Genomic DNA, 27,006 nt, shown 5'->3' with positions numbered 1-27,006 from the left:
TTTATATATGTTAAGAATGAAACAATAAAGGGCTTTTACCTGAACCAGTATGGTCAGTTCACTTTTAGGAAAATGTGGTTCCTGGTACAACTTGGTAATTTAAAGAAAAAGTTTGTGTTAGCTATATGAGAGTTTTCTATTATATTCAGGGCTGGATTAACCGGGGAGCACACAGAGCAATTGCTCCAGTGGCCCTGGGGGTTCTGACAGTCCGAACATGTCCCATGAAGCGGTGGTCTGTTCGAGTCCTGTGACGTGCGGCACTCATCCTCCCTCACTGACACTGCGCACCCGGAAATGACATCACTTCTCAGTTCGTAGTCGGTGAGGGAGGATGGTTGCTGGACATCACAGGACGCTGCAGGCAACAAGGAACATACAAGAGGGAAGTGGAGTATTGTGTGTAAATACACTGGGGGAATGCAGAGAAAGGGTCCTTCCTGTATAATTGCTCCAAGGCCCTAAACTCCTTAATCTAGCATTGCTTGTATCATTATGTTCTCACAGTAAGATACAGCAGTTCTATCAGGCTGGTTATTGTCTGCATTTCTTCTACCATCTATGCAGTAATATTGATGGTTACTATTATGCCGACTATAATGATGAAAAGGCTTTGCCACAGGACACATAAAAATATCAGAATTCACCCACCTGCACCCTATTATCAGTACAGCATTAACAGGGAATTCAGATTAAAGATCAATAGAAATTGTAATGTCCATATAAGGATTTGAAAGGACGTTTTAAGGAGTCTATGACTAGATTGACCCCATTCAGTCCGTCACACTTATAATACAAATCTTACATCTGGAAAATTGGTTGCACATGATGAAAACAAGTATGTTGTTGTCATGGTGCCATTTTGCCTTAGGCTGTGTAAAAGCCCTTTAACGCATGAGGATTGACCAAACATGGCTATAGCTGCCTACACATGTTTCTGTTCATACTCTCAGATCTATAACTATGTTACTACATTATTTTCTTTTCTTTTTTTGTTGGAGGAGGTTAAAAAAAACTACTTAAGCAATCAAGGTAACGTTGATCTAGATGAAAATATGATTGCGTTGGAGTCAAGAAGGATTTTTCTTGCCTTGTTTTGGGACAATATATGATTAAAGTCTGTCTCCTTATGGATGAACAGATAAAGGTACTCAGAAGAGTTGAACATTATAGACTTTATGTCTTTTTCAACTGTTTCAAGTTTGTGGATGTAGATCAAGGATGCAAAGTATGGTTTATATGCCAGTGACAAGGTAATAAAGGGGAAATCCAAAAGCAATAAATAGTCCAGAAGGTAGCAGGAAAACGGAATCCAGGAATAACCTACAGGATACAAATCTTCACCAGGACTAAAGTATAGGACAATATGAGCAAAGAGTCTTGGTTCAGGTAGGCTTATGTGCCGTCCAAAGAGGGAGCAGGTAGTGGTGCTAATTGGGATGACCAGCAGGTGTGTTACCACAGGTGCAGCAGGCCAGGAACAGCAGGATGGATATTAACTAGTGCGGAAAGAAGGCTGCAGCATATGACGTGCTGGTGGCAGATAGACAGGGAGTCTCCACACAACCCAGAGTGACCTGGTTTAAGACCTAGCCTGACATCAACCTACCCTGGATAACTATGAATATCCAGGGTGAGTGCAATTAAGGGTTCATGCACTATTTGCCGGCAATTGAATTTAGTGCATGGGAAAGATAAACATTGTGAACAGTGAAAAAAAAACCCAACAGATCAATGCACCTGTAAAGCCCAAGATCAACATGTTTGCTTAATGCATGCTACCGATCTCAGCTTCTTACCTGGGTAATCTTCTCTTTGCATATGACTCTGATCAGGCTTTTATTACGCAGACTCTCATCTCCAGTGGCAATGCCTGTGATTACAGTCTTGTCAAGCTGAATGTGGAAACAGTTATTTGTCAAATCATATTCTTTTTTTTGAGTCGAAGCAAAATGAAAAAAAGAGACCTGAAATCGTATGAAAATCCAGTATGCTAAAGTTCTTGTTTTGTTTTCTTTTTGAAGATTATTTTAAATTGCTTTCTTTCTCTTTAAAATCATTGGGTAGGCCTCAAGCCTACCTTCAATATAAAGATGGGTTACGTTTGCCATATTTTCTTAAATAAAAAAATAGCAATTTGTTTAAATTGAATTAATACTGGTCACAGGCTAGGTGGTAACATTTTGGAGGTACCATAAGACTTTTTTTCATTTCACTTCATTCCACCACTGCCCAATCCACAAACTTTTTAGTTTAGATTTCTTTAAATATAATAAGTAAATAACAACCAACTCAATGTCTTTTGTCTACTTTTTTTCAAGCCTTTTTTTTTAACATGACCATATGAGCTTTCATAGTTTTTGCATATACAATTATATATTTGAGTGAAGAGGAAATTGTCTTAAGCGGATACCTACGGAAGGATTTGGTTATTTACAACTCTTGGGACTGCTTATTTTGTATTGGGTATTTATATATATATATATATATATATATACTGTATACAGTATATTGGACATATTTACATATTAATTTACATTTTTGTGCTCGACATTCGGTGGATACTTAGTATTAACTACCTTGTGTCTGTGAAAATTAGATTATGTACTGACCTGTAATTCCCTGGTTTCGGAAACTTACCTGAATAATGAGCTTGGTAAATGGTTCTGTGATAATGGTAAGAAGAGCAGGAGCATCTCTACCACTTTGGATCTTGAAAGAGGCCACAACAATTTTGGTTACTTGATGTAAGTAGCCAGTGGCTACCTCCAGTGGCAACAAAACAAGTACTGAAAGCCAATTAAAGCAGTCATGCACTGTAGCGCCTGCAAATGCCCTGGAAAACAACAAAAAAATCCTAATATATATTACCTCTTGTACATAACAAGATCTTCTACAGACCCCGTCTTGTAATTTGGGGATATTCCCCTGCCTCTATCTCTTTGATTCCTTACCCTGGGCTGTCCATGTATGAAAGGTTGCATATATGCCCCAGTTTCTTTAATAACTTTATTATGGTTATCAAACTCTGGGTGTAATTTCTAGAATTATTATGTGCAGGATCTGTTTATATTATATTTTGATATTTTTACATTTAGATGGGGAAAAGCTATTACATAGGTTTTTCTTTTTTAAATAATTTTCTCTTACCTTTTTTTCCATACAATTAGAACATGAATTTCATTTCATTAATTTCATTATTGTAAGGTTTAGGCAATTTCCTCCTGAATCCCTGATGTATGCCATATCATAAAGCGGAAATGTATTTTCTAAATGTATTTAACAAAGGCTAACAAAAATATATGGTCTAATATATGGTCCCACACGTATATGTTTACAATACATGCTATTATAGGTCTACTACAAGTAGTTATAGCACATTTTCATTTTCGGTAAAGCCTGTAAGATGAAAAACTAGTTAGTGAATATGTGTCTTCATGGCTTACTGTCAGCACTGATATTTCCTGGACATTTGCTGTTGAGCCAAAGTGATGCTACAAGGCATCTGTAAGGCAGCTCTCAGCAACATAGAATCTAAGGTTTAATGTAATATTAACTGTATGGCGGTTCTGTGGAACCCCATGCTGTATCAAGTTCTAGGTGTATGCCAAGTGTCCTTAACTTCCTGCTAATTGGGATATACTGATATAGGTAGATATGAAATGATTTGAAAATGAAGCCTTGTTGAAACATCCCATGTAATACACAATGAATCTAGGATGTCATGGCACTTTAAGGAAGAGTATCTTCATTGATAAGGTTTCTCTTTAGTAGATAGATGTGTATTTGGTCTGCTTTGTGCCTTTTAAGAGTATTAAGTTATTTTAGAAATGAATTGTTTTCTGTAAGATCACTCTATTGCTTGCCCAAAAGCCCAAGAAGAAAGTCAGGAGCAGGAATGCAGGCAAGAGAGATGGCAGGGAGAATGTGTCCTATGACTCAGGTCTTGGTGTAGAGCTACACCTCTCATGAGTAGGAGCTAGACAGGACTGTTAAGGAATTTGACACTTAATGTCATAAATAATTAGGGCAGAGCTCTAATCATACGTCAGGATATCCTGATTTTCTGTTACAGAAAATTAGATGAAAGGTTAAAATGAAAAGGAACTGCCCTGCAATGTGATCTGTCCTCATTGTAACTAAGATTAGCATTCTGCCACCCCAAAAAATTAACTCATTTCTAGCCCAAACTTTGTTAACCTTTTCAAAATATTAATTCCATAAATGTATATGTAGACCTTGATGTCATTGCTTTGAGCTTAGCAGAGATGGGGTCATTAAAGGTGGAGAGTCGAGAGTCGAGGTTGAAAACTCATCAATGTTTTAAGGCAAGAATGCGTCATGAATATTTGGAAATTCCTGTTGATCTGAGTGAGTGCACATTCCCTTTGTTATCCCTGTGAGTACTTAGTGAATAATCTAGTCATCTACAATTTAATATGTTGTTACTGTCACTAGTGATTTATTAAACACCTAAAAAGAAGATTCTGGATTCGGCAATCCAGGAGGATCTTATTAAATTTCAAGTCTATGTTATGCTATATCATGCTTTGTAGAAGCGAGAGGATTGTCCAGTGTGAATTTTGGGGACTTGCATGTGCAAAGAATGCTTTGCATGGTTATTTTGTTACCAATATGCCCATTGGAATGTAGGCTAATAAAAGCTTAACTAGCATAACATGCAGGAACATAAGGCATTTTGGTTATCAGGTTCTCTATACCGTATTTGCCTGATTATAAGACGACCCCCCAAATCTGAATATTAATTTAGGAAAAAAAGAAAAAGCCTGAAAAAGAAAAAAGTTTTACCAGTAAATGTTAATTCATGTAAACTATTTTTTTTTTTTAAATAAAAGCTATGATTGAGAAAAATATTTTGTTTTTATTTTCCAACCTGCCCCCCAGTTATGCACATCTACCCCCCAGGCTTGCCACTCTGCCCCAGAAATGCCTTTTACCCCTTCCCCAGCTTATAGACCTTCAATGGCTGTGCGATAGACGCAGACAACCCCCGCTGCTAACCGGACCCCCTTCCGGCTGCAGCGGAAGTTGCCTACGCGAATCGCTTAGACGTCTACACGCTGCCCCGGCTACACACCAGGGAGTCTGAAGCACCGGTGAGTTGGGGGGGCATAAGACAGGAGGATCCAGGTCCGATGCAGCGCTGCTGGGGATCTAGATCCTGGTCTCATAGTCAGACCTATTTGAGGTCTGATTATAAGACGACCCCGATTAGAAGACGAGGGGTCTTTTCAGAGCATTTGCTCTGGAAAAAAACTCGCCTTATAATCGAGCAAATACGGTATATTGAGCTAGCACAACAATATCACATTTACCTGGGGGTAAACACAATTCCTACAGTAGTGATAAATTTCTGCAGGATATATTTTATATCAACACGCCATTACAGTGAGCATGAGCCTGATAGCATTCAGTTTATTATACAAAATGCATGTTATGTACAATCGCTTACCTTTTAAACTCATTCCTGTCACCAGCCTGCATCAGTGCAACAATGGTATTTGTGACTGATGTACCAATGTTGGAGCCCATGATAATGGGGATAGCTGATTGCACACCCAGCACTAAAGGAAAAAGAAAACACCTAATCACATATGGTGCTAACTAGACTTGTGAATTCGTCTTCGGGCGAACATGAAAACGAACACAAAGAGTGCATTTTCGTGTTTGTTCCAAAGACACGCCGAAGAGAAGACAGCGGCGGTAAAACGTAGGCGAAGACGAAGACACACACCACGAAGATCTTCGTGATCTTCTTCATCTTCGTCTACCGCTCTCCCCGGTCCCTTCCCCTTCTAACTTACCTTGGCATCGCGGCAGTTCACGGAAGTGGAAATCCGCAGGTTCGCCGTCACGGGTTACAGGGCAGTGCGAATGAGCCTATTGGTCGCCTACAGGGACCTCCTCTGGCATCAACCAATTGGCTCACTCGCACGGCCTTTGTAACCCCTGACAGCGAACCTATGGATTTCCGCTCCCGTTAACCCCTTCGATGCTGTGTTAGATAACGGGAGCGGAAATCCATTGGTAAGGGCCGTGCAAGCGACCAATAGGCTCACTCGCACGGCCCCTTAACCCCTTAAGGTGCAACAAGTGCACCAGGAGCCTAAAAGTCTGTACGAGCGACTTTTAAAACCCCAATGCTGCAACTTACCCGGCACATCCCACTGGTCTCCCTGTTCTATCAGTTAAATGTCCGTACAAGCGACTTTATTGGTCGTTCGTACGGACATTTAACTGATAGAACAGGGAGACCAGTGGGATCTGCCGGGTAAGTTACAGCACCAGGAGCCTAAAAGTCTGTACGAGCGACCAACAGAGTCGCTCGTACAGACTTTAAAAAGTTAACCCGTAATGAAGCAACTTGTCCGGCAGATCCCACTGATCTCCCTGTTCTATCAGTTAATAAATGATAGAACAGGGAGACCAATGGTATCTGTTACGGCACCAGGAGTTTAACAGTCTATACAAGTGACCCTATTAGTCGCCAGCAGGGGGCTCGTCTGCAATCAACCATTGGCAGACGAGCCCCCTGCTGACGACCAATAGAGTTGCTCATACGGACATTTAAACTCCTGGCGCCAGAGCTGCTGCGGTACGCGTTAACCCCGTATTAACCCCTTAACCGGCAAAAACGAAGAAAAACCGAACACGAAGAATGTCCACGAATATTCTCCCGAAGAGAAGACAGGAACAGGCGAATATTCGCGGAATACGAAGATTTTCTTTTCCCCGAAGACGAGCACGAAGACGAACATGAAGAGCCCCCTGGTGCCCAAGTCTAGTGCTAACATTTAATTTTCTCTTACTCTTGCATCTTCGTTGAACCTCAATTTGACATTATAGCGAATATTGATAGGGTTAACCCAAAACCCCAGTTCTGCCCAGCCTGTCTTGCATTTTTTTGCTATATAATAATCTTCTTATAGTTCAATGTTGCCATTTAAAAAGAAAAAAAAAGTAGGACTTCAAAACATTTACTTTATGTACTGTATGCTGCCTTCTTGGTCTACTCTTACTATAAACATTGAGCTTTGTCACTAAGCAGAATACTTAGGATTAGACTTTTTTCTCGACGTAGTCATTAAAGCACGTATTATGATGCCCCTAGTCATATGGCTGTCTTTCTACTGCTGACACTTACATCCAGATGAAACCATACTGACAATGATTGAAGTGGAGGTACTGGAGCTCTGAACGAGTACGGTGACCAAGATGCCCACAACAAGGCCAGCCACAGGATTTGATAGGATTGCATTGTCCTTGAAAATGTCACCAGCCACCTTTCCTACCAAAGAAGAAAATTGGTCTGTTAGTCCCATAAATTATAGAAATCAATCCAAAGAGCAGGGGCCGGCCCTACAATGGAGCCGAGTGGGGCAATTGCCCCAGGCGGCACTTTTGAAGGGGCGGCACTTTGCCGCCCCAAGCGCTTTTTTTTTTTTTTTTTGAAGCGGAGGCGAGGAGAGGGGCGCCGAGTGGTTTTCGCTTACCCGGAAGCGCCGGAAGTGACGTCAATTTCCGGCGCTCAGCATTACAAGCCGGCACCGTGGCAGAGCAGAGAGACTCGCCGCAGGACTGTTTAAAGGTAAGTAACGGGGGGGGTGGGTTTAGATAATGGCATCGACGAAGTTTTAAAATCCCCCCCCCCGGCGTTGGCGGGGGGGGGGCGGCATTTTAAACTTCACCCCAGGCGGCATTAAGTCTTGGGCCTGCCCTGCCAAAGAGCTTTAAACTTGGTACGTAGATTCAAACTCAGTAAGCACCAAGAGATTTTGTAGTTCTATTACAATAGGGTGACTGTACAAATACAATACAATTGATAATATACAATCTGACAATAAGATTAAGTAACAGAGAAGGAGAAGACCCTGAGAGTTTACACAACAATCTGCAAAATCTTATACACAGTAACGTTTTAATAAATATTTACTGTATTTTGTTAGTGACATTGTTCTACAGCTCTACAAAATATATTGGTGACATATCATTAATAATAATATGAATCCAATAATTTTAATGCATATGTTTCAAACCAGTTGATCAAATTTAAATTGAAATGTTAAATTAACTTGTTTCACTGCAACCAATGGATCCATGCGGTAGATTTTGTAGGACCTATAAACTGTAATCATTGAATCCAGTGGTGTATTGTTGGGAGTCTCTACCTTAGGTCTTACCCAGGAAAGCACCCGCAGGTACCCCATGACCTACCGCTAGAGGGGTCTCTTGTTATTTATCCTTTGTTATTGTTATTTACCATTGCACTGCCTCCAAAGTACATGCAAGGGAAGAGATACTACATATGCTGTGCTGTCTAGGCACATTCCTCCATAGTATTAAAGGAAATTTCTGATCTTTCCAACCGGGCCACCTGCCCCTGTAATGTAGCATGTTCAGCCGGTGCCATAACACACTGCTGAGGTGCATGGGAATATAATTTTACCTTTATGCTTATTATATCTTTTTATCTATAAATGTACAAATAATTGAACTAGCACAGTGTGTAGATAACATTTTATACCAAAAAGAACTGGCCACCCACATCATTTTGGATTCTAGGTCCACTTAAAGTAACGCAATCCATATACTCTGTAAGATAGTATTAACTTATTGAATGGTGACGTTTCTGCAAAACCTTTCTAGCATCCAAATATAAACGTATTCAGAAATTACCAACAAATTCAGCACTGCTGTAAATTTTGAAGATATACTAGTTGTATGTTATAAATTTCGAAGATATAACATACAACTAGTTGGGGGCATTAGATGGGCTAAACAATATAAAGTTTGTTCATCCCTGCATTAAATTTTTCATAGTTGACATACATATACTATCATTAACACTGGTGCAGTTAGAAAAAAGATCTCTGTTTATAATTATAACAGCTCTGTTTGTTAATGTCATGGTTAATTAAAGAGAACAGAAGTAGAAGTTCAATCCTAACATGTGAATGTTACCTCCAGCCAGCTGGAAGGCCGAGCTGAGCACGTCAAGAGAGCAGACAAACAGATAAAGGAACCCAAAGAGCATTGGAATCTTCAGCGCAGACATGCTCATAGACTTGACCCTCTCCCAGCTTCCACGCTCTGCAAAAAGGGTCAGACATTCCAAAAAAGAAAAAAATTGCAAAAAACACACTTTCTGAACTCTTAACACTACATATATGGTTACATTTAAAAAAAAAAAAAAAGAAAACACCTAAGCATCTTTCATAGGCTTTTATGCTGCAGGCAGATGCTGAGTACATGGGGACACATCTCGCTGTGTCCCTGACAATTAACATGTGCAGTTGTTTATTACATATGAAATAAATAGTTCTCATATACTATTCATATAGGATATTACCTAAAGGCCACTCCATCAAATGGCAAAGTAGGGGGTCTTGCTGTGTGTCCTTAGTTTGATACTCTACATTTGGATCATCACAGGAAAATGAATGAAGTAACAGGCTACACTGGAAACAACTAAGGGGAAGGACGGCATGGCCTCAATCACAAAGAGTTAAGGGACATCCGTTCCGCCACAGACATGGCAGGTGGTTTATGGTTGGTGGATGAATTAATCCGGCACTCAGTAGCTTCTGGTACTTGGTCATCGTATATAATGGTATAGAGGGATTATGAGATGTTTTTAAGGGCACTGGAAATTCAGCATGGGATGAACCTAAGGAGGTTTTTGTGGTATGTAGGTCAATCATATACTGAGGGCATTTCGCATGCAGCTTTGTCAAGGAGGATAACGGCTGTGCCAAGTAAATATCTCTCTTATATAGGCAATCTCTGGTTGGAAAATGGTAAGCCAGGGGTTAAGGACAGACAACTACCCAGTAAAATGTGTGACAAATATTGCAAAAACATATGTGGTGAAAATTACATACACAAATATGGTCACATCACAAAATATAAAATTTTCCATATTTCTTACTAGATTCCGTTTTCATGCAAAATCCGAGATATATGAATTATCCTGCATCAGAGACACTACTTTCTTTGGATTTGGAAAACATGATCCCATTTCCCAGTATTCCTCTTACCAGATTTGGGGGAATCATCTAGTGGCTGCAGGGGATTCTGCCATGTCTTGCCAGGAAGCGTATCTATTTCAAATCTTTCTCCTCTATCAGGTCTCCTTACTGCTGGAGAGCCAGAGCATAAGCAGCACAGGTCTGCCTGCGTCATTGCTTCTAGTGTGTTGAGGGTATAGGGCATGACACCCGGGACACTATGTACACCTAACAGAACAGAATAATGAAATGCAGAGTGTGTCTGTTAGAGACATAATGGATTATTTATATATATATCAGTTGTGACCTTATTGCCATAGCATCCAATGGCATGTTCCTGTTGTGTAGACCATTCCATTGGTTGCTCTGGTGAGAAAGCAGAAAGAAATAATGAGGCAACACAATGCTATTCGATATAGAGAAGAATAGTGCCATACCTCCAAAGACTCTAAATGGCCAGAGAGGAACACTTCTGTAATAGGGGAAATGCCCTGGGGTAGGGCTTTGCGAGGCCTGCACTGGCCATCTGGCACACTGAGCAAATGCAGATGGCCTCATGTATATTATATGGCACCCACTGGTCTTAAAGTGCCAGGTCATTTAGCCATTCCCACGCTGTATTGTAAAATGTTTTTTATTCACATGTTTGGGCACACATTAATGTGATTGTAAGGGTTGTAGAACAATATGATTCACATCTGGGGGGCAACAGGGTACTTGTCCCCACTGAGAAAGGCAGAATATTCCAGTCCTCTACATAAAGAGGTAAATCCTGGGTAAATCTGGACTCACCTCTTTATTCCCTAATTTCAAGAAGGAGGTCACGTCAATTTGTGTGACCTTGCGGTGTTAGCGTGCCACCTTGCACTGTGTGTGAGCTGCATTAAGGACAGGCTGAGGCTTCTCCATGATAAGTGAGTTGTGTGTAAGTGTGTGTCTGGGTATGTTAGTGACTGTGTGTCTGGGTATGTTGGTGAGTATGTGTTTGTGTATGCTAGTGTGTGTCTGCTTATGTTTGTGTGTGTGCCTAAGTGTGTGTGTCTGAGTATGTTAGTGTGTGTCTGTCTGGGTATGTTAGTGTATGTATGCTTATGTGCATATGTTTTGGAATGTGAGTGTGTGTGGTGGTGTATGTAAGTGTGGTGACCGTCTGTGTCTAGATATGTTAGTGTGTGTGTCTGAGTATGTTAGTTTGTATGTTTGTCTATGTTTTGGTATGTTAGTGTGTGTCTGCTTATGTGTGTAACATACCCACACACACATATACACACGCTAGCATACTCACACATACAGTAACATATCCAGACACACCGATGTGTGAGTGTATGTGTCCAGTTGTGCTAGTGTCATTGTTAATATGTCTGGTTGTGTATATATGTTAGCTGTGCATGCCTGGTATGTTAATTTGTGTGCCTAGGTGCATGTGTGTCACTGTTGAGTGTCTGTGTTAGTGTCAGTTTTTGCGTGCACGTGAGTGAATGTTGTGTTAGTGTCTGGTTGTGTTAGTGTGAGTGCCCTTCCCTAGAGCAGGCTCTGGATCTGCCCATGGTGTTACACTTATACTCAGCAAACATTCTCAGCTCCAAGAAAACATTGTGGAACAGATTGATTTCTCCATTCTAAATAGCAAGTAAGACTTGACTTCTTAGTATATTTTTCTTCAGACACATGTTTCCTTTCATATTCTCATGATTAATATGCACAGGGCATGCATAATCAGCCTTTTATAGTGATACAGCTGCTCTATTTAATATTCACTAATTCATTGATGACATCTGGAAGGAATATAGAAGTCAATGACTTTTCTGGAGCCACTTTGTGTGTGTTTTAAAATAAGAGTAGCGGATGTGACCCTATATATATATAAAAAAACATTTAGAAAACATATGTACCGTATGTCTAAACAAATGTCATATGTATTTCATTGCTTAAAATAATATAATTTGGTCCCAGTGGAGAGTTATTGTAAGTCATAAATACTGAAAAGTTAAGCCATGCAATGACACACGTATCACTTTGGTCTGCGGGTGAAATGTATACATTCTTTTATGTCATGGTATTGCAGTGGGAGGATGGAGGATTTATGCTTATTAATTAAAGGACGGTGGTGCCCATTTGTTGAAGGAATCTATACTGTTCAGTTATGTGTCTTCCAGCTGCTTCCTCCTAAGCCAGAGAGGTGCACTGGGTATCTCCTTGTATTTACCTGCCCCTGTGTCTATGCACAGACTGGTCTACCGCTTTATGGAAATAAAGCGGTAGACTTTATGACTTTTAATAACATCCGCCTCAAACTATTCACACAAAAGCCCCAAAGTAGGGAAATGTCATGGCTTCCAATTTCATCCAAAAACGCCACTTGATAGTCATACAAACGTATATATTTAATATCTCGAAATAAAATAGAGAGCTAAATTTGCTAAATGGTATAATGTATTCCCTTATATTATTAGTATTCACTCCCATGTGGTGCCTTAACAGCCCCACCCTTCCTGTTCTGTGTATGGTTATATAACTGCTGTTTGCAATCTTCTTTAGTTTGGAGCCATATTAATTTGGGCAAAAGTTACAAATATTTTTTATTAAATATGTAATAATGTCCCACCAGTGAATCCAGGGGAAGAACCAGGGTGTGTTCCATGTAGGACTCTTCCTCTTGCTCCTGCAGGAATGTGTGATGGGCCATACAGCCTGTCTTCGTAGAACTTCATTACTTCTCAAATCTGAAAGCACAATGACAAGCACAAAGTCACCAACATTCCCTGCCTTTATTCCACTTGGTTTGGTTGCATACTGAAGGCTCATTAGGAAGCACAAGAGGATGGGTCTGAATAATGAAGGTAGAGTGTTGTAGGCTGAAAGCAGGTGAAAGTTTGTGACATATCTGACTGTTGATTGTTCCTTCCGGAGACAGATAATGAAGGCAGTCAAATCATGTCAGATGCTTGACATTACCGCCTTTAATGTGATTCTGTTCGTGGAAATTGTACATTGCTGCTATTTATAAGGATAATGATAACTCTATCTGGTTATAACATGATGGGATTTATGGGGTTTCACCTAGCAGGTAGAATGTTTCTATATGTTCTGGGAAGTAAGAGTGCAATACAATAATTGATATATATACTATGGTATGAAGTGGGTGAATATCTATTTCTGTTACTGTATCTGCAAAGGCTGAAAATGTCCACATCAGGCCTTACTTAAAAATGTGCTCTGTGTTAACTAAGTGGGGTATATTTGATAATTAAGAAGTTTGCAGGAGAGTTATATGGGAGTTGAAATGTACATCACATATCACAAGTATTATGAAGGGCAAACTCCAATGAGCTTCTCCTGCAAGAAGGTCTGACCTTGTTTCTTAATGCATAGTTATTGTTGGATTTTTCTTAAGAATATATATATATATATATATATACATATAATATAAACATAAAAAACATCAACATTTGGTTGGGTAACTTTTTCTTTTGTGATCACTCATTGCACAGCAATTTGTGTCCTTAAAATGTTGAAGAATTATTTGCCACTCTAAATAATGTGCATTATTTTAAAGTCCCTTATAATGTTGTCATTACACATTTCAACTGTCAGAAAACAGGTTCTATTACGTGATCAATGGTCTAGAATGGTACAATGTTGTCCATTTTGTGGAGGATAGCATGGCAATCAGATGCATTGGTTTGGGTCCCAGATAAGCAGATACTGATGTAGTGGGTGCAAGACACCATTGCCCAGAGATAACATGGCCCACTTATAATGTATTGATTGAAGTTATTCATGCAACATGATGCTGTATGGTATAGTTCCATCACTTTAGACTATATTAAATTAGAAGCCATTGACATATTAAGGTCAATATTCTCTATATTGTTTAAAGTGCTTTTCTATGTTTCTGTAATTTAGTTTATGTGATCATCTATGTTTCTATCCATTATTACATTTGTTACATTTTCACCTCTTTGGTATTTTTTCCTGTAACTGTATCCATGGTTGAATGTTTGTTGATCATGTACTATATGTAATTAGTGTTGAGTAAAAGACAAATAAAACATTCACAATAGCCAAAAAATACAGAGCCACAATTCCTTTCTCACTACCAAATATGAACAACAGAAAGGGGCCTCAGAATAAAAAAATGTTGTTTGACATTGTCTTAGAAAACTGTCCTTCTGAATACAGGATCAAAATCTAGATATATCTTTTTGAGGATATATATATTTTTTCTATTTTGTGCTACATGAGAAAAAAAAAGATTTTTCCCATCAACAATTCAAACTAATCAACCAGTCATATTTTGTAGCTGGAAATGACACAATATTTCCATTCCATACCATTTCAATACATATGGGATCTGCAGCTTCATAATGATAAACACATTGCTTCAAAATAAAACTCAATGTTTGGCCAACAAAGTTTCTCAAACTAAAATCATTTTTTTGGTTAACATCACTGCCAGAAGATTTGTTATTTTTAACAAAATAACATAATTGTCAAACCTTTATAAATATTGCAGAGTGCAGTATAACAATGTGGAGTTGGTATCAATCAAAATCATATAATGCAAGAAATAATTTCTACATATGGGGATGTCAATATATGGGATCTCAATGTACAGATTGGAGAAGAGAGATGGGATAGAAACTTTTAAATACATAGAGGGACTTGACAAAATACAGGAGGGAAGTAAATTTCAAAGGAGGTGAAATGCCATAAAGACCATAAACTAAAACATGAGGCTTAGATGTAATGTTACTAAGTGGGTGGTAAATAAGTTGGAAAACTTCCCAGTCAAAGTGGGAGAAGTTCATGGAATTTGTACATGCATAGTATAAGCTCATGACTATCCTGAATAAAAGACAAGAGCGATGACTTTACAGTCTTTACAACTAAAGTAACAGGCAGGCTAGGTAGACTGAGTGGTTCTTATCTAGGGTTGCCACCTGTCCAATTGGACAGTCCCATAATGAAGTGGGTAAGTACCAGGTTACCTCTTGTCCAAGAGATACTAGTCTAGTGGCCATATTAATCCACATTTTGCAGTGACTCCAGCAATATACACAGTATACACAAAACACACACTCACATACTACCATCTCCCTCCCACTGGACGCCTGCAACGCTGCTGCCTGTCTTCACCCATTGTGAATCTTGTGCCCTATGTATTAATGTGGGGGCACAGTGAAGTCACATTCCCTTAGGAAAGTATTGAGTGTCAGATTCACAATGGCAGCCCTGGCCAGTTTTTACTCCCTTGACGTGCAAAACCCTGGCCGCCATGAAGCGGTTTCCAGTCGCTATGGTGACCAGCGCCAAGGGTTTGTCGATCCCGGAATTAGGGAACTAAGTAGACTAGACAGTGAGCCATTCATAATACACATAGAAATGGAAATAAGAGGATGAAAATGCAAAATATTAAACTTTAACCTCTGCAAGTTAATATAAAATTACAGTCTCAATAATCTTCGTAAAATGGGATTCAGCATCCGTTACAAGTGGCAACCCCATTCTTATCTGCTGTCAATTCAATGGTATTCTTGCTCTAAAACAGCTTTAGAGCTGCCACCTCATTTTGTTGTTTTACACATTATTCGGTATCGTGCTATATTTTATGGTATATAATCCGTCAATTTTATAAAAGCTACAAATTAACATTTCTTATAACAATTTGTGTAGTAACAAATCTGGTGAATAAAAATATGTACAGTATATTTTGACATCTTGTCTAAAGTTTTGTAGAGTATTTCTTTAAGAATTAGTCATCAAAATGACCAGTGCCAACAAAGGCTATTTATACAGCATATTACTCAACAAGGGAATAAGCTCTTTTAGTCCTATTTTATATTAAACTTTAATCATGTTGGTATAAAAAGAAGCACATTTTATTAAACATATTCTGCTCTGAATTGGATTCTAAAAGCATTGAACATTTAACAGCATTCTTCTTACATGGAACCCAATGCAACCCATAAAAAAATAGTGACATAACTGAGCTCCCTGATTTATTAATTAGCAAATGTTTGCTTTCATTTTTTTTTTTTTCACTATTTCTCCCTTTTTGACTTTGAGCATCAGTTCTGCTGGTCACACAGTGATTAGTAAACATTGCTCCATTGCCCTGCTGATCGTAGTGCCTGTGAGGTCTCAGGTTGGTCTGGGCAGACCCTCTAGGAACCTTTTTACTGTGAATGTTGTTTCTTAGTGTCATGACATTCTCTGCTATTATGATGTAATTGACGCTTGCGTCAAAGGCCGTAACATAAGAACAGTAAGCAGGAAGTGCAGAAACGTGCAATTATGTCCTTGTCACCTAGTGCTTGTAATAGTAGTTCCTAAGGGTCACAAATGAAACACATGTATATAGTAAAGTTACATGTGCCAATATGTTGTCACGTTGTCTTCTGATACAAGTTTCATTAAATATTTCCATTTACTGTGACTGTCTGACCACTAGCAGTACTGTCTTAGTAATGCAGCAAGAAAATTAATATTTCCTGCATTAATAACACAAGAATATCACTCACATGCATTTGTACACTGTCTCTTTGTTCTGTGGTAAAAAACACCTCTGCTAACCTTCATGATTACTACCAAACCCCCAAACATAGCTGGAGGAAGTCTCATCATCATCCCTACCCCACACTGTCATTCCCCCTGTGTCACTATTGACCACAAAAAGGCATCCACCTCCTCATATTACCTCTATTTAAAAAAACCCTGCCACCTGCATCTTAAAAACATTACCCAAACTTGCCCTTTCCAAACTAGTTGCAACTAAAGCCCTTGTTCATGCGTTCATCATCTTTTGCAACTCTGTCTTAGCTGGTCTCCCTTATACCCATCTTGCCCCATTACAATCTGTCATGAATGCTGCTGTCATGCTTATGTTCCTTACCCACTACTCTAACACTTCTCTCCTCAATCTCTTCACTTTTACTTTAAAATCCTTACTCTCACCTACAAAGTTCTTCATAGCTTTTACATCTCACCACGTATTTCCAAATATACACCTAACCAGTCCCTTAAATGATCTTTGCCTCTTCTCTAGTCTTCACCTTTCATGCTTGTATACCAGACTTCTAAAGGGTCCTTTGAAATTCCCAACCTTGGCTTATCAGACCTTCCTATAATTTCCAGTCCTTTGAAAAATTCTTAAGATCCACCTTTTAAGGAACGCATATCAACTGACACTCCTGCTGTGGGGCATCTCCCATTGTACCTTCTTACTCTCCATTGATTTTTTATGTATGTCATGTAATATTATTGATTTATTTAAATTGGGATACAGTTTTGTGGCTGATTCATCTCAAACATTTGCACTTTAACATGCTAGTACAATATACCACTGCTCCCTATAACTTGTAAGCTCGTTTGAACAGGACTCTCCTCGCCTATTGTTTATGTGGGTCCAAATTGATAGTTTCCACACTACTTTTTATGTCCATTTTACCTATTGTACAGAACTGCAATATATGATAAATAATAATAATAATAATAATATAATTTACCTTTAGGATGGATGTTCAAATATGGTTTGAGGCAGACTTTGTCCTGGTTAAAATGTAGGCGAAAGACGCAAAGGGCATTTTATACCCACTTACAACGAGCAAAGTCTGGACATGAAGCTAGTTATTCTTCCCCTAATAATATACATCAGTGACTCTATGTGGAATTTCTGTCAGTTAATTTATAACTATCCTGTTTTCCAATAGAAAACGTTGTGGCAAGAGTTTAGGAAAACTTAGTTTGTCTACTAACTTGATTTCAGTGATTCTCTAAATTAACATTTAAAAGTTTTTTTTTAAGCATAGCTATGTAAGTGTTTGCCAGTTTTTCTTTGAAGCTTCATATCAACATTGGCTTTAAACTATTAAAACACTTTAAACTTTTAAACACTACCTGCTTGGATCATCAATGTCTTTAAACATTTGAACTATTAGTAGATACTGTAAAATGACAAAGTGTTTACATTGTAGTATTTTGTTCCTTGGTAGGAGAACAGTTTCCATTCCGTATATTAACCATTAGTTTTATAACATTTTCAAGAATTGTATACAGCGATATCTTAAATGTTCCATTGAGACTATTTTTGGGGATGCACATTTTGTCTCTGTGTTGTAGCATTATTGACCTAGGCATGGATCTTTAACAAAGTGCTTGTCTCTGGGACCCAGGGCAGAGCAGTAGGGGGGCAGCCGGCGCAAGGCACCGGGGCCCACACCCATATGGAGACCGGTGAGAGAGATCATAGGCTCCCTCTCCACTGGCTTCACTTGGGTAATGGAGGTCACTGCATTGTGGGTGCCTTGCCAAGTATGGACATCCAATGACAGGGCTTAGACTCAGTGAGGTAGACCCAGAAAGAGGAGGGAGCTGTCAGCAAAGTTAGTGGTGTGTATAAGTATGTTAGTGTGTGTAAGTATGTTAGTGTGCCTGTGGAAGTATAAAGATATGTTTGTATACATGTTTATATAGGTATGTGTGTATGTAAATGTGAATTTGTTAATATGTATATGTGTGTCTAATTGTGTATATTTTGAATTAGTGTGTATGTTTAGGTTAATGTATAAAATAATGTAAGCAAGGGTGAAAGAAAACAGTTTACAATACAGGGGATGGGGGAGGGGGCAATACAGGGGCTGGGGAAAAGGTAACTAGGAGGTGGGGGTTATGATACAGGCCTGAGGAACAAGCATATAACAGGGACAAGGTAATTGACAGGAGGCCGGGGCAAGGAATATGCTGGGGAAAAAGGAATCTGACAGGGTGGGAAAATGACACAAGGGAGATGTGTGGTATAAAACATGGAGGCGATGTAATGGTGAAGGCTAAACCAAGACTAAAAGAGCAGGGCAGGTTCATAAAAAATGAAAGGATGAGACATGAAGGAGGGAACTAATTTTGCGATTCTCTTGCACGTCCCTTGAAATTCTCACCAACTTACCAATAGATGTGAGAGTGTTTTATGTTTTCAAGTTCATGACTTTTTTAAATTTAAATAAGTTACAAAAAATTAAAACAAATAAAAATGTATTTTTAGGGGGCTGCAAGCTATCTTGCGCCAAGGCCCTTAGCTCACCAGTTCCGCCATCACTAGAACCAGATCATAACTGGATTAATTTTGTTAGTATGTGTTTTAACAGTACAGAGTGAATTTTTACAGTTATGTGCCCAAATATTTTAGGGTAATTGTCACATCTTAATCACATTTGAAATGTGTATGTCAAGACCCCCATTATAGGCTTTGTTTTAGGTACACAGAGTCAGGGGATATATTGGGATAAGAAGGGCCTGACACATATTGCTTAAAATCGAAATTAATCATTAAATCAATTTATTACTACCTACAGGGAGTTAGTCTTTAGGCTATCAGTGTAGCTATTAGAGTAAATTAGTTTAGAAGTTAAAGATTATTTAATGTCAGCAAAGCTAAATTTGGAGGATAAAAACCTTTATATAACTAATTATACCCCCTCCCTTTAATTTGTCTTTCTAAGGCTGTAAGAACCAGCTTCCACAAAAGAGAATAATAATTCCTATGACAAATATTTTTTTTATAGAGCCCGGGGTCCGTGCTCTTCGTCATCTACTGCCATCCGTGTGAAAACATGGTGATCCGTGCTCCAAAACTTTGTAGGGTCACAGTGGAGGCGAGTCCCAGTCTTCGACTTCTGGGGCTCCACTCCCTGAAGGGATATGCAGCCCCCTTCCTTCCAACCCCGGCAGAAGCCTTGGGTGGGCCAGATCCTCTAGGGTCTTCCCGAGGGGAGGTACACTGAAGTCTTCACTCCACATCAACAAACTAAAGTTTTCAGGACTCAGTTCCATTGTGACTGTAGGTGACCCAATGCTGCTTAACTCACTACCGAAACCTATAATCACATGTGCTCTAAACCAAAAAAAAACTGAAAAAAAATTCTAGTGCAAATCAAGTGCCAGTGAAAATATTCACAGGCCCCAGCCAATGTCTGGTAGAATAAAAAATTCCCCCCTCTATCACCAGCCATAGGCCAGGGTAAATTAAGGGTGAGTATAAAAGGTGCATCAAGAAGGGATCCGGGTGAATATTGTATGCTTACCAACCCATGCACAGTGAGAAAAAAAATGTGCCCCCACCCCACCTCTTAAAGTGCCGATTGTCCCAACAGATCCATGCCAGGGGACACTATATCAAACTCTGGCTCTCTGACGCTTTTCCCAGCCCTAAGGCTAGAGGACCAAGCTTTCCCTCTCTCACAGGTACTCAGTTGATCTTGGCCAAAAGGTCCTGGCAAATTTTATTTTACTTGCCTAGTGGGGTCCATGCAGAAATATAAGGTGAAAAGTAACTGTAAACATGCGTGATTGGTTCTGCACACTGAGGAATACATTTGCCTTCTATATGTTAATGTTATCAATATTTGCATTGCTTTTTATCAGGTCAGGGCTAATATGGGCTATCAGCAGTGTTTCAGTGATCACTGATCAATCCCATATAAAAACACGACATACCTGGCAGGAAAAAAACCCAAGATTAGTGGAAGACTTTGCGGATAAGGTAAACAGCGCTGAGAGCAGTGGCTACTATGGTTTACAAATGTGCAATAGTCTTCTTCTTGGTTGGTGACCCCAATAGGGTTATAATGTAACACACAGAGGGGTGTACCAGTCTGACTCAACTCATCATGTTTTTTTTAACTTATTAGCAGTGGTATATTTACTTTTGGGCCCGAGAGGGACTGCTGCCACCCTGGACCTGCCGCCCTGGGCCTATTCGACCTAGGTTGGGATACATCACTGCTTATTAGGTAACGTATTTGGAACTCCAAAGCAAAATTCTTCATCCAAATCCGGAGGCAAGGGTTGATTTTGGACATAAAGTAGAACATTGTAATCAAGGCAAATATACTTTAATAACTCATCCATAAATAGCACAAAAAAGGTAATTTGTGTCAAGTATTTCCGAAAAATGGAAATATACCTTATTTAGACATACTGTACCATAAAAATGAAAAAGTAACATGCAATCAAGATGTTTCCTGTGTGTGCTGATAGCTATGGTATTCAGTTTCAACGGAGATATAAAAACATTAACTGAGACATATTATTATTCATATACAGAAATGAACCTTAAATTAGGGCAAATTTTTGGGGGGTTTGTAGATATTAAAAAAATTCTTGCCATATCTGGTATACACATATACACTTATCTCTCTTTATTTGGCTCACATTCACTATCACTGATGACATAACTGTTCCTAATTGTACGGGATAGCCCACCAGAAGCACTTATGACCTCTGGCTGTGTCTCTCAATTGTTGAGACTGGGCAGGAAACGGGTGGGGTGGAAAAACATTGGTAGGTATTATGACAATATTTTATTTTTTGTCTTGTTAAATATACACCGGTAAATATTGTATAAGGATATATAGAATTGAATGGAAAAACACCAAAAGTTGGCTGCATAAGTGCACTAGGAAAAAGGTGCATGTCTCCTTTTTTGCGCAATATAATCATACCTGCGAACACTCAAGGTTTCGCCTAGATACACAGAGAGAAGCACTGCTTTTTCGGGTCAACACCTGTATCCTCCTGGTCACGGGAGTGGGGGCCAATTAAATGGGGGTTATTTCCTGTGATATCAGTGGGAACACCTACTGACGGTGACAGGAAAGCCCACTGATGTCAGTGGCTGCATCCTGCAAGAGTAGGCTTGCAGTAGCCAGAGCCTAAAAGCTCCCAAGCATGAATATAATTACCTTGGTTTAGCAGCATATGTGCTTCATTAGGTCTGTTGTTTAGTAAGATCTTTGTAACTGGATGCATTCAAACCACCTACAACCAAATTGAATGGAAATAGATAGTGAGTGGATTAAATAATCAAATTAGCGGAGGAAACAGAGAACACAGATACCATTATTAGATTATTAATATAGATGATCATTTATTGTATGAAAAGCTATAAAAAACTATAAATGACCAAAAGTATGCAAACACTCCTCCATATTATTAAGGTGTTAAGGTGTTTCAGCCACAACCATTAATATCTGGTGTATAAAAGCACACCGGCAGCCATCTCCATAGACAAACATTGGCAATAGAATGGGTGGTACTGAAGACACAGCATTGTCATAGGATTCCACATTTGTCACAAGTTAGTTTCTAAAATTTCTGCCCTTCTAGACGTGCCCCGGTCGACTGGAAGGCCTATTATTGTGAAGTGGAAGTTTCTAGGAGTAACAACAGTTGAGCCACGAATTGGTAGACCACGCACCCCCACAGAACGGGGCTGCTGAGTGCTGAAGCATTTAGCTTGTAAAAATCACCTGTCCTCTGTAGCATCATACACTACAGAGTTCCAAACTATCTCTGGAAGCATCATCAGCACAAGCACTGTGTGTCAGGAGCAGGGCCGGCCCGACAATGGAGCCAAGTGGGGCAACCGCTCCAGGCGGCACTTTTGAAGGGGCGGCACTTTGCCGCCCCAAGCCCTTTTTTTTTTTAAAAAAAAGCGAAAGGGAGAAAGGGGCGCCGAGTGGTTTTCGCTTACCAAGCTGTCAGTACCCGCTCGGCGCCCCTCTCTCTCTCCTCTGCGGCGAGTCTCCCTGTTCAGTCTCGGTGCCGGCTTGTAATGCTGAGTGCCGGAAGATTTAAAATTCGCCCCAGGCGGCATTTTGCCTTGGGCCGGCCCTGGTCAGGAGCTTCATGAGACGGGTTTCTATGACCAGGAAGCTGCACTACTATACACAATTTCAAGCATTGGCTGTAATGGCATGAAGCACACCACCACTAGACTCTGGAATGGTAGGCAATTCTGGTTGGAAGAGGGGTTTTCAACGATGAGCTGTCGTGGATGGATACTTCAGGAGCTGTGGGTTTTATAGGGGGGATGGTTTGCAGGCTCCTAACCAGATGACTGGCATGGGTCAGTTGGACCAAAAATATAACACTCCTGGACTTGTTCCCAATAGTGGTTGGGGTTATGGTTTGGAGAGAGCAGTTGAGTTAAGAAACAATTAAGTTGTGTAATTTGATTGTTGCACCATTTGATTTTGCGGTGTCTAACTGTGGAAAAGGGTAGTTCATGTTCCGTCGATAAATAGAATTACTGGTGCTTTGTCTAGGCAGCTTTTCGCAACCGTTTTCCCAGTTTAAGCGCCCGACTCAAACTGGTGGGAGTGGAGGTACCGGAGTGGATTTGGAGCACAGTTGGTGCAACATGAATCAGGTGACGCGGTTTATGGTGCCTACAACCCTCTCAGCGTTCTAGGCCTCGTGTAGGGCAGGCATTTGGCCACAGGGTAGTTTTTTGGGCTTGGATCCAGCACATCTGCAGGTCAGATGGCTGGGCTTCCGGGGATTTAGATAGGAAGGCAGATATTTTGAAGCAGAGAGTGAAGCAGCTTGGCATGGGGCTCTGCATGTAATGCATTTGCACGCAGGTAGTGATGACTTGTGCTAGAGGCCAACAAGCTCATCAAGGACATTAAGTACAACTTGTTGCGTGTTTGGTCATTGTTTCCGAAGTTAATCTTAGTGTGGTTAGTTTGCGCCTGTGATAGACGTTCATGCAGTTTATGTTTACTGATGGTATGTTGCAATAAGATTATGTTTATGCAAGTGTGTTAATACAGATGTATGATGGGACACTTTAAAATAAATGCCATTTCTAGATCCAATCCTGCTAGTTTCCTCGTGTCATTATGTATGAAAAACATGGCCAGTGCAAGGGTCATGAAAGATGTGTAATGTTAAAGTAAGAAAAAATAGAAAAATGCAGATGATATGTAGATTTTATGGTCAAAAACGAAATGCATGTCAAGGAATGAGTAAAAATATTTGTATTAATATAGGTCTTATACATAATAAGTTTTAATACTTTAATTGGAAGTGCAGAAGTGTGTTACAAAGTCAGAAAATACTTTTAAACGGTGAAATGTAATCCTATATAAGTACCAGTCTTTATTTAAGTTAAAGCTTTAATGCCCTTGAAAAGGTTATACATAATGTATCTTTTCTTTCATTAGCCCAAATGCAATAGACCCCAGTGTAGATTCATGGTATTTTCCTAATAAGTCATGCATGTGACCACTAAGTTAGAAATCCCTTAAAGAAACATTCATTTTCTAATGCATTACCCAAGGTGGGCAGATTTTCAAATGTTTTACATTTGTTTCAACAGCAGTTTACCACATGTTACATCCATCCACTATGGCGAAGTAATCTTGAGATGGATTCCAGGATTTCAAATAAAAGCAACATTCCCCACTATTGCATTTTATGAATGTCCCTTTATATATCCCGGAATTCAGTAATCAATTTCCAGTACAAGGACCTGCGTAAACCCAAAGTGGTAGAAAATGGCAGTTTGGAGTACTGCACCAGTTAAAGCCCAATACACTGTGGAGCAAGAGTATTATGTACCGCGTGAGGAATATTCAAAGCCCTATTTACTTTATGACCGGAAACAGTTACAGCACCTTGTGCGGTGTAATAAAACATGTAATGTGCCAAATGAAATATGAGGAGGAACATTCAGAGAACGATATACTCCATGAGGATCATTTAGAGCACCAACTGCTATATGAATATATATGAATGAATATTCAGCACAGCATATACAAGAAAGAACATCTATGTGCTACATGAAGAACATTCAGAACACCGAGTGTGCTGTGTGTGAAGGAGCCTTCAGTGCACCAAGTGATATTTCAGAAGGAATTTTCAGAGCACTAAAAACTGTTTAGGAAAGAATATTCAGAGTACCATTTGTTGTTTGGGGAATATTCAGAGCACCATTGATTGTATAAGAAGGAACATTCAAAGCACCTAGTGCTTTTTGTGGAGTATTAAGAGCACAATGTGCAATGTAAGAAGGAACACTCAGAACACCATGCACTGTATACGAAGGACCAAAGGGAACATTAAGAGCATTCGGTGCTGTATGAGAAAAAATATATTTGGAGTTCTAAGTGCTGAATGAGGAACATTTAGAGTACCATGTGCTATACGATAAGGAACATCCAGAGCACCATGTGCTGTATAAGAAGGAGCTTTCAGAGGACAATACACTGTATTACTCGGTGCTGTACGAGAAGGAATATTTGGAGGTCCAAGTGTTGAACGAGGAACATTCATAGTACCGGTTGCTGTGTAAGAAAGAAAATTCAGAGCACTGTGTACTCTATGAGAAGGAACATCCAGAACACGATGTACTACATGATGAATGATTATCCTTATTTTTTATGTATGTGGAAAATTCTGAGCACCATCCACAGTACATTTGGATTTCAAAGTGCTATGCACCATGGAGTGAACAATCTGAGTGCCATGCACCATACATGACTGCGGGACCATCTATAGGCCTTTCTCTAAATGAAACACAGACACCAACATAACATTTGTGTAAAGAGTGGGTGCCAATATGCCCCCCCCAGTATCCTCATCCCAGCACTTAAAGGGCCCTGCCTATCCAAACAGGCTGCCAATCCACCCAGAGTTAACCCTTTACAACTCCAAATTCCACCCCTTCCAGGGCTTCTCTGTATGTGCTATGTACTGTACAGTGACCATTCTAAGCATAATGTAGTGAACACTAAAATTCCTGGGCACCAAACAAAGTGTTATTCATTTATTTAATAATAGAAAAACAGAAGTGTGAGTTAAATGCATGAACAACTCAGTAATGACATAAGGTGTCAGTGTGTTAAAGAAAGATTGACTTGTTACGTAAATAGCAGCAGAGGTCACTGAGGGTAAATCTATAACGATACCAGCAATAATCAGGACAAATATAACCCCCCCCCATACATACATACACCCCCTTTTATATAGATGTGTATTGGTCTTTGCTCGCATGGAGCACTGGGAAATGTCATGTTACTACATCCTGCAGTAGGGTATAATGATTGCCTCTAGAGATAGCATACATTCGTGACAAAATGATTAACCCAATAAGGGCCAATCTTTAGTGATTCTCTGATTTGTCCAAGCACCCTATTGGACCACAGGCCTATCGGTGGGAACCTGAATGGATTTACAAAGGCCGGCCCTGGTAAACTACCACTTTGGCTGGTTGACATACAGTTGAATTTTTACATTCTGTTCTATATTTTGTAGCCAAGTCACAGATTTCAGTGGTCTGGAGGTCTGGGCTAGTCTGTAATTGTACTGAGGCGATAAAATGCAAGACAAGCTTAGCATTTTTTTTTTTAAGTAAAAAACAAATAGGTGAATGTAATACAATACGGTATACCTGATGATGCCAAAAGGTATATGCTAGTGCAGTAACATACACTTTCCCTCTGATTGAACTCTATCTTTCCACTTGTGATGAGTTTACTTTGGATGAGTGCACTGCATTGTTGTGCCAAAGTGTTGTGTTAGGCAAAGGGCCTAGAGATTATAGGGTACATCAACAACTTTTTTTTTTTACATCTAACCATTACCAATTACAAATAATCTAGACAGGAATACACCAAAATTTAACCATTTCAAATCAAAAGACAGAGGGTGAGAATGACAAATAAGGAGTTCAGAAGCAGATGATAAATAGAGGGTAGGAGCATGAAATAAATGATTTATATATATATATTTATATATATATATATATATATATATATAATCACGTATTCAAGCAAGCAATATCTAAGACAGACCTTTCGTCTTGCAGGACCCTTCAAAATGCACAGAGAGGTCAGTGCGGTGGAATGTTTCCTACAACACACAGTGTATGACAGATGTGGATCTGTGTTGAACCACTGAGTGGTAAAAATAATTGTATATTTTTTGGCTTATTTTGCAATGTAGAGATGTTCAGCAATATGGGAAAAGTAGCCATTACTAGCAGGCAAGAGAAAAAGAAAATGTAACACAGCTGTGTTTGACTTTTTTATGTGAACTGGTGATTTAGGAAGGTCATCTGGATTTTAGAAAAAGTATTTTCTCACACTGTACATTTTTATTTATCCTTTGGATGTCAAAACACTAAATGTGCCAC

At 39.5% G+C, this 27,006-nt stretch overlaps 1 protein-coding gene across 1 annotated transcript in view; it reads right to left on the bottom strand.

Moving 5' to 3' along the window:
- The window catches only part of LOC149299415 (sodium-dependent phosphate transport protein 2A-like), a 34,959-nt gene extending 9,814 nt beyond the window's left edge, over positions 1-25,145 (bottom strand). The window contains exons 1-7 of the mRNA XM_089485984.1: positions 25,007-25,145; positions 10,059-10,256; positions 8,983-9,111; positions 7,166-7,309; positions 5,474-5,585; positions 2,641-2,836; positions 1,800-1,895 (exon numbers count right to left, since the gene is read on the bottom strand). Coding sequence (XP_089342110.1) covers positions 1,800-1,895; positions 2,641-2,836; positions 5,474-5,585; positions 7,166-7,309; positions 8,983-9,111; positions 10,059-10,256; positions 25,007-25,145 — 1,014 coding nt within the window. The remainder of the gene's footprint in view (positions 1-1,799; positions 1,896-2,640; positions 2,837-5,473; positions 5,586-7,165; positions 7,310-8,982; positions 9,112-10,058; positions 10,257-25,006) is intronic.
- Between the last annotated feature and the right edge of the window lie 1,861 nt (positions 25,146-27,006).

Source organism: Sceloporus occidentalis, unplaced genomic scaffold, assembly GCF_023333645.1.
Source record: "Sceloporus occidentalis isolate IW3139 unplaced genomic scaffold, rSceOcc1.0.p SCAF_28, whole genome shotgun sequence".
In the NCBI taxonomy this organism is placed as follows: domain Eukaryota; kingdom Metazoa; phylum Chordata; class Lepidosauria; order Squamata; family Phrynosomatidae; genus Sceloporus; species Sceloporus occidentalis.
Note: the sequence above shows the minus strand (reverse complement) of the source record. Positions and strands in the feature narration are given on the sequence as shown.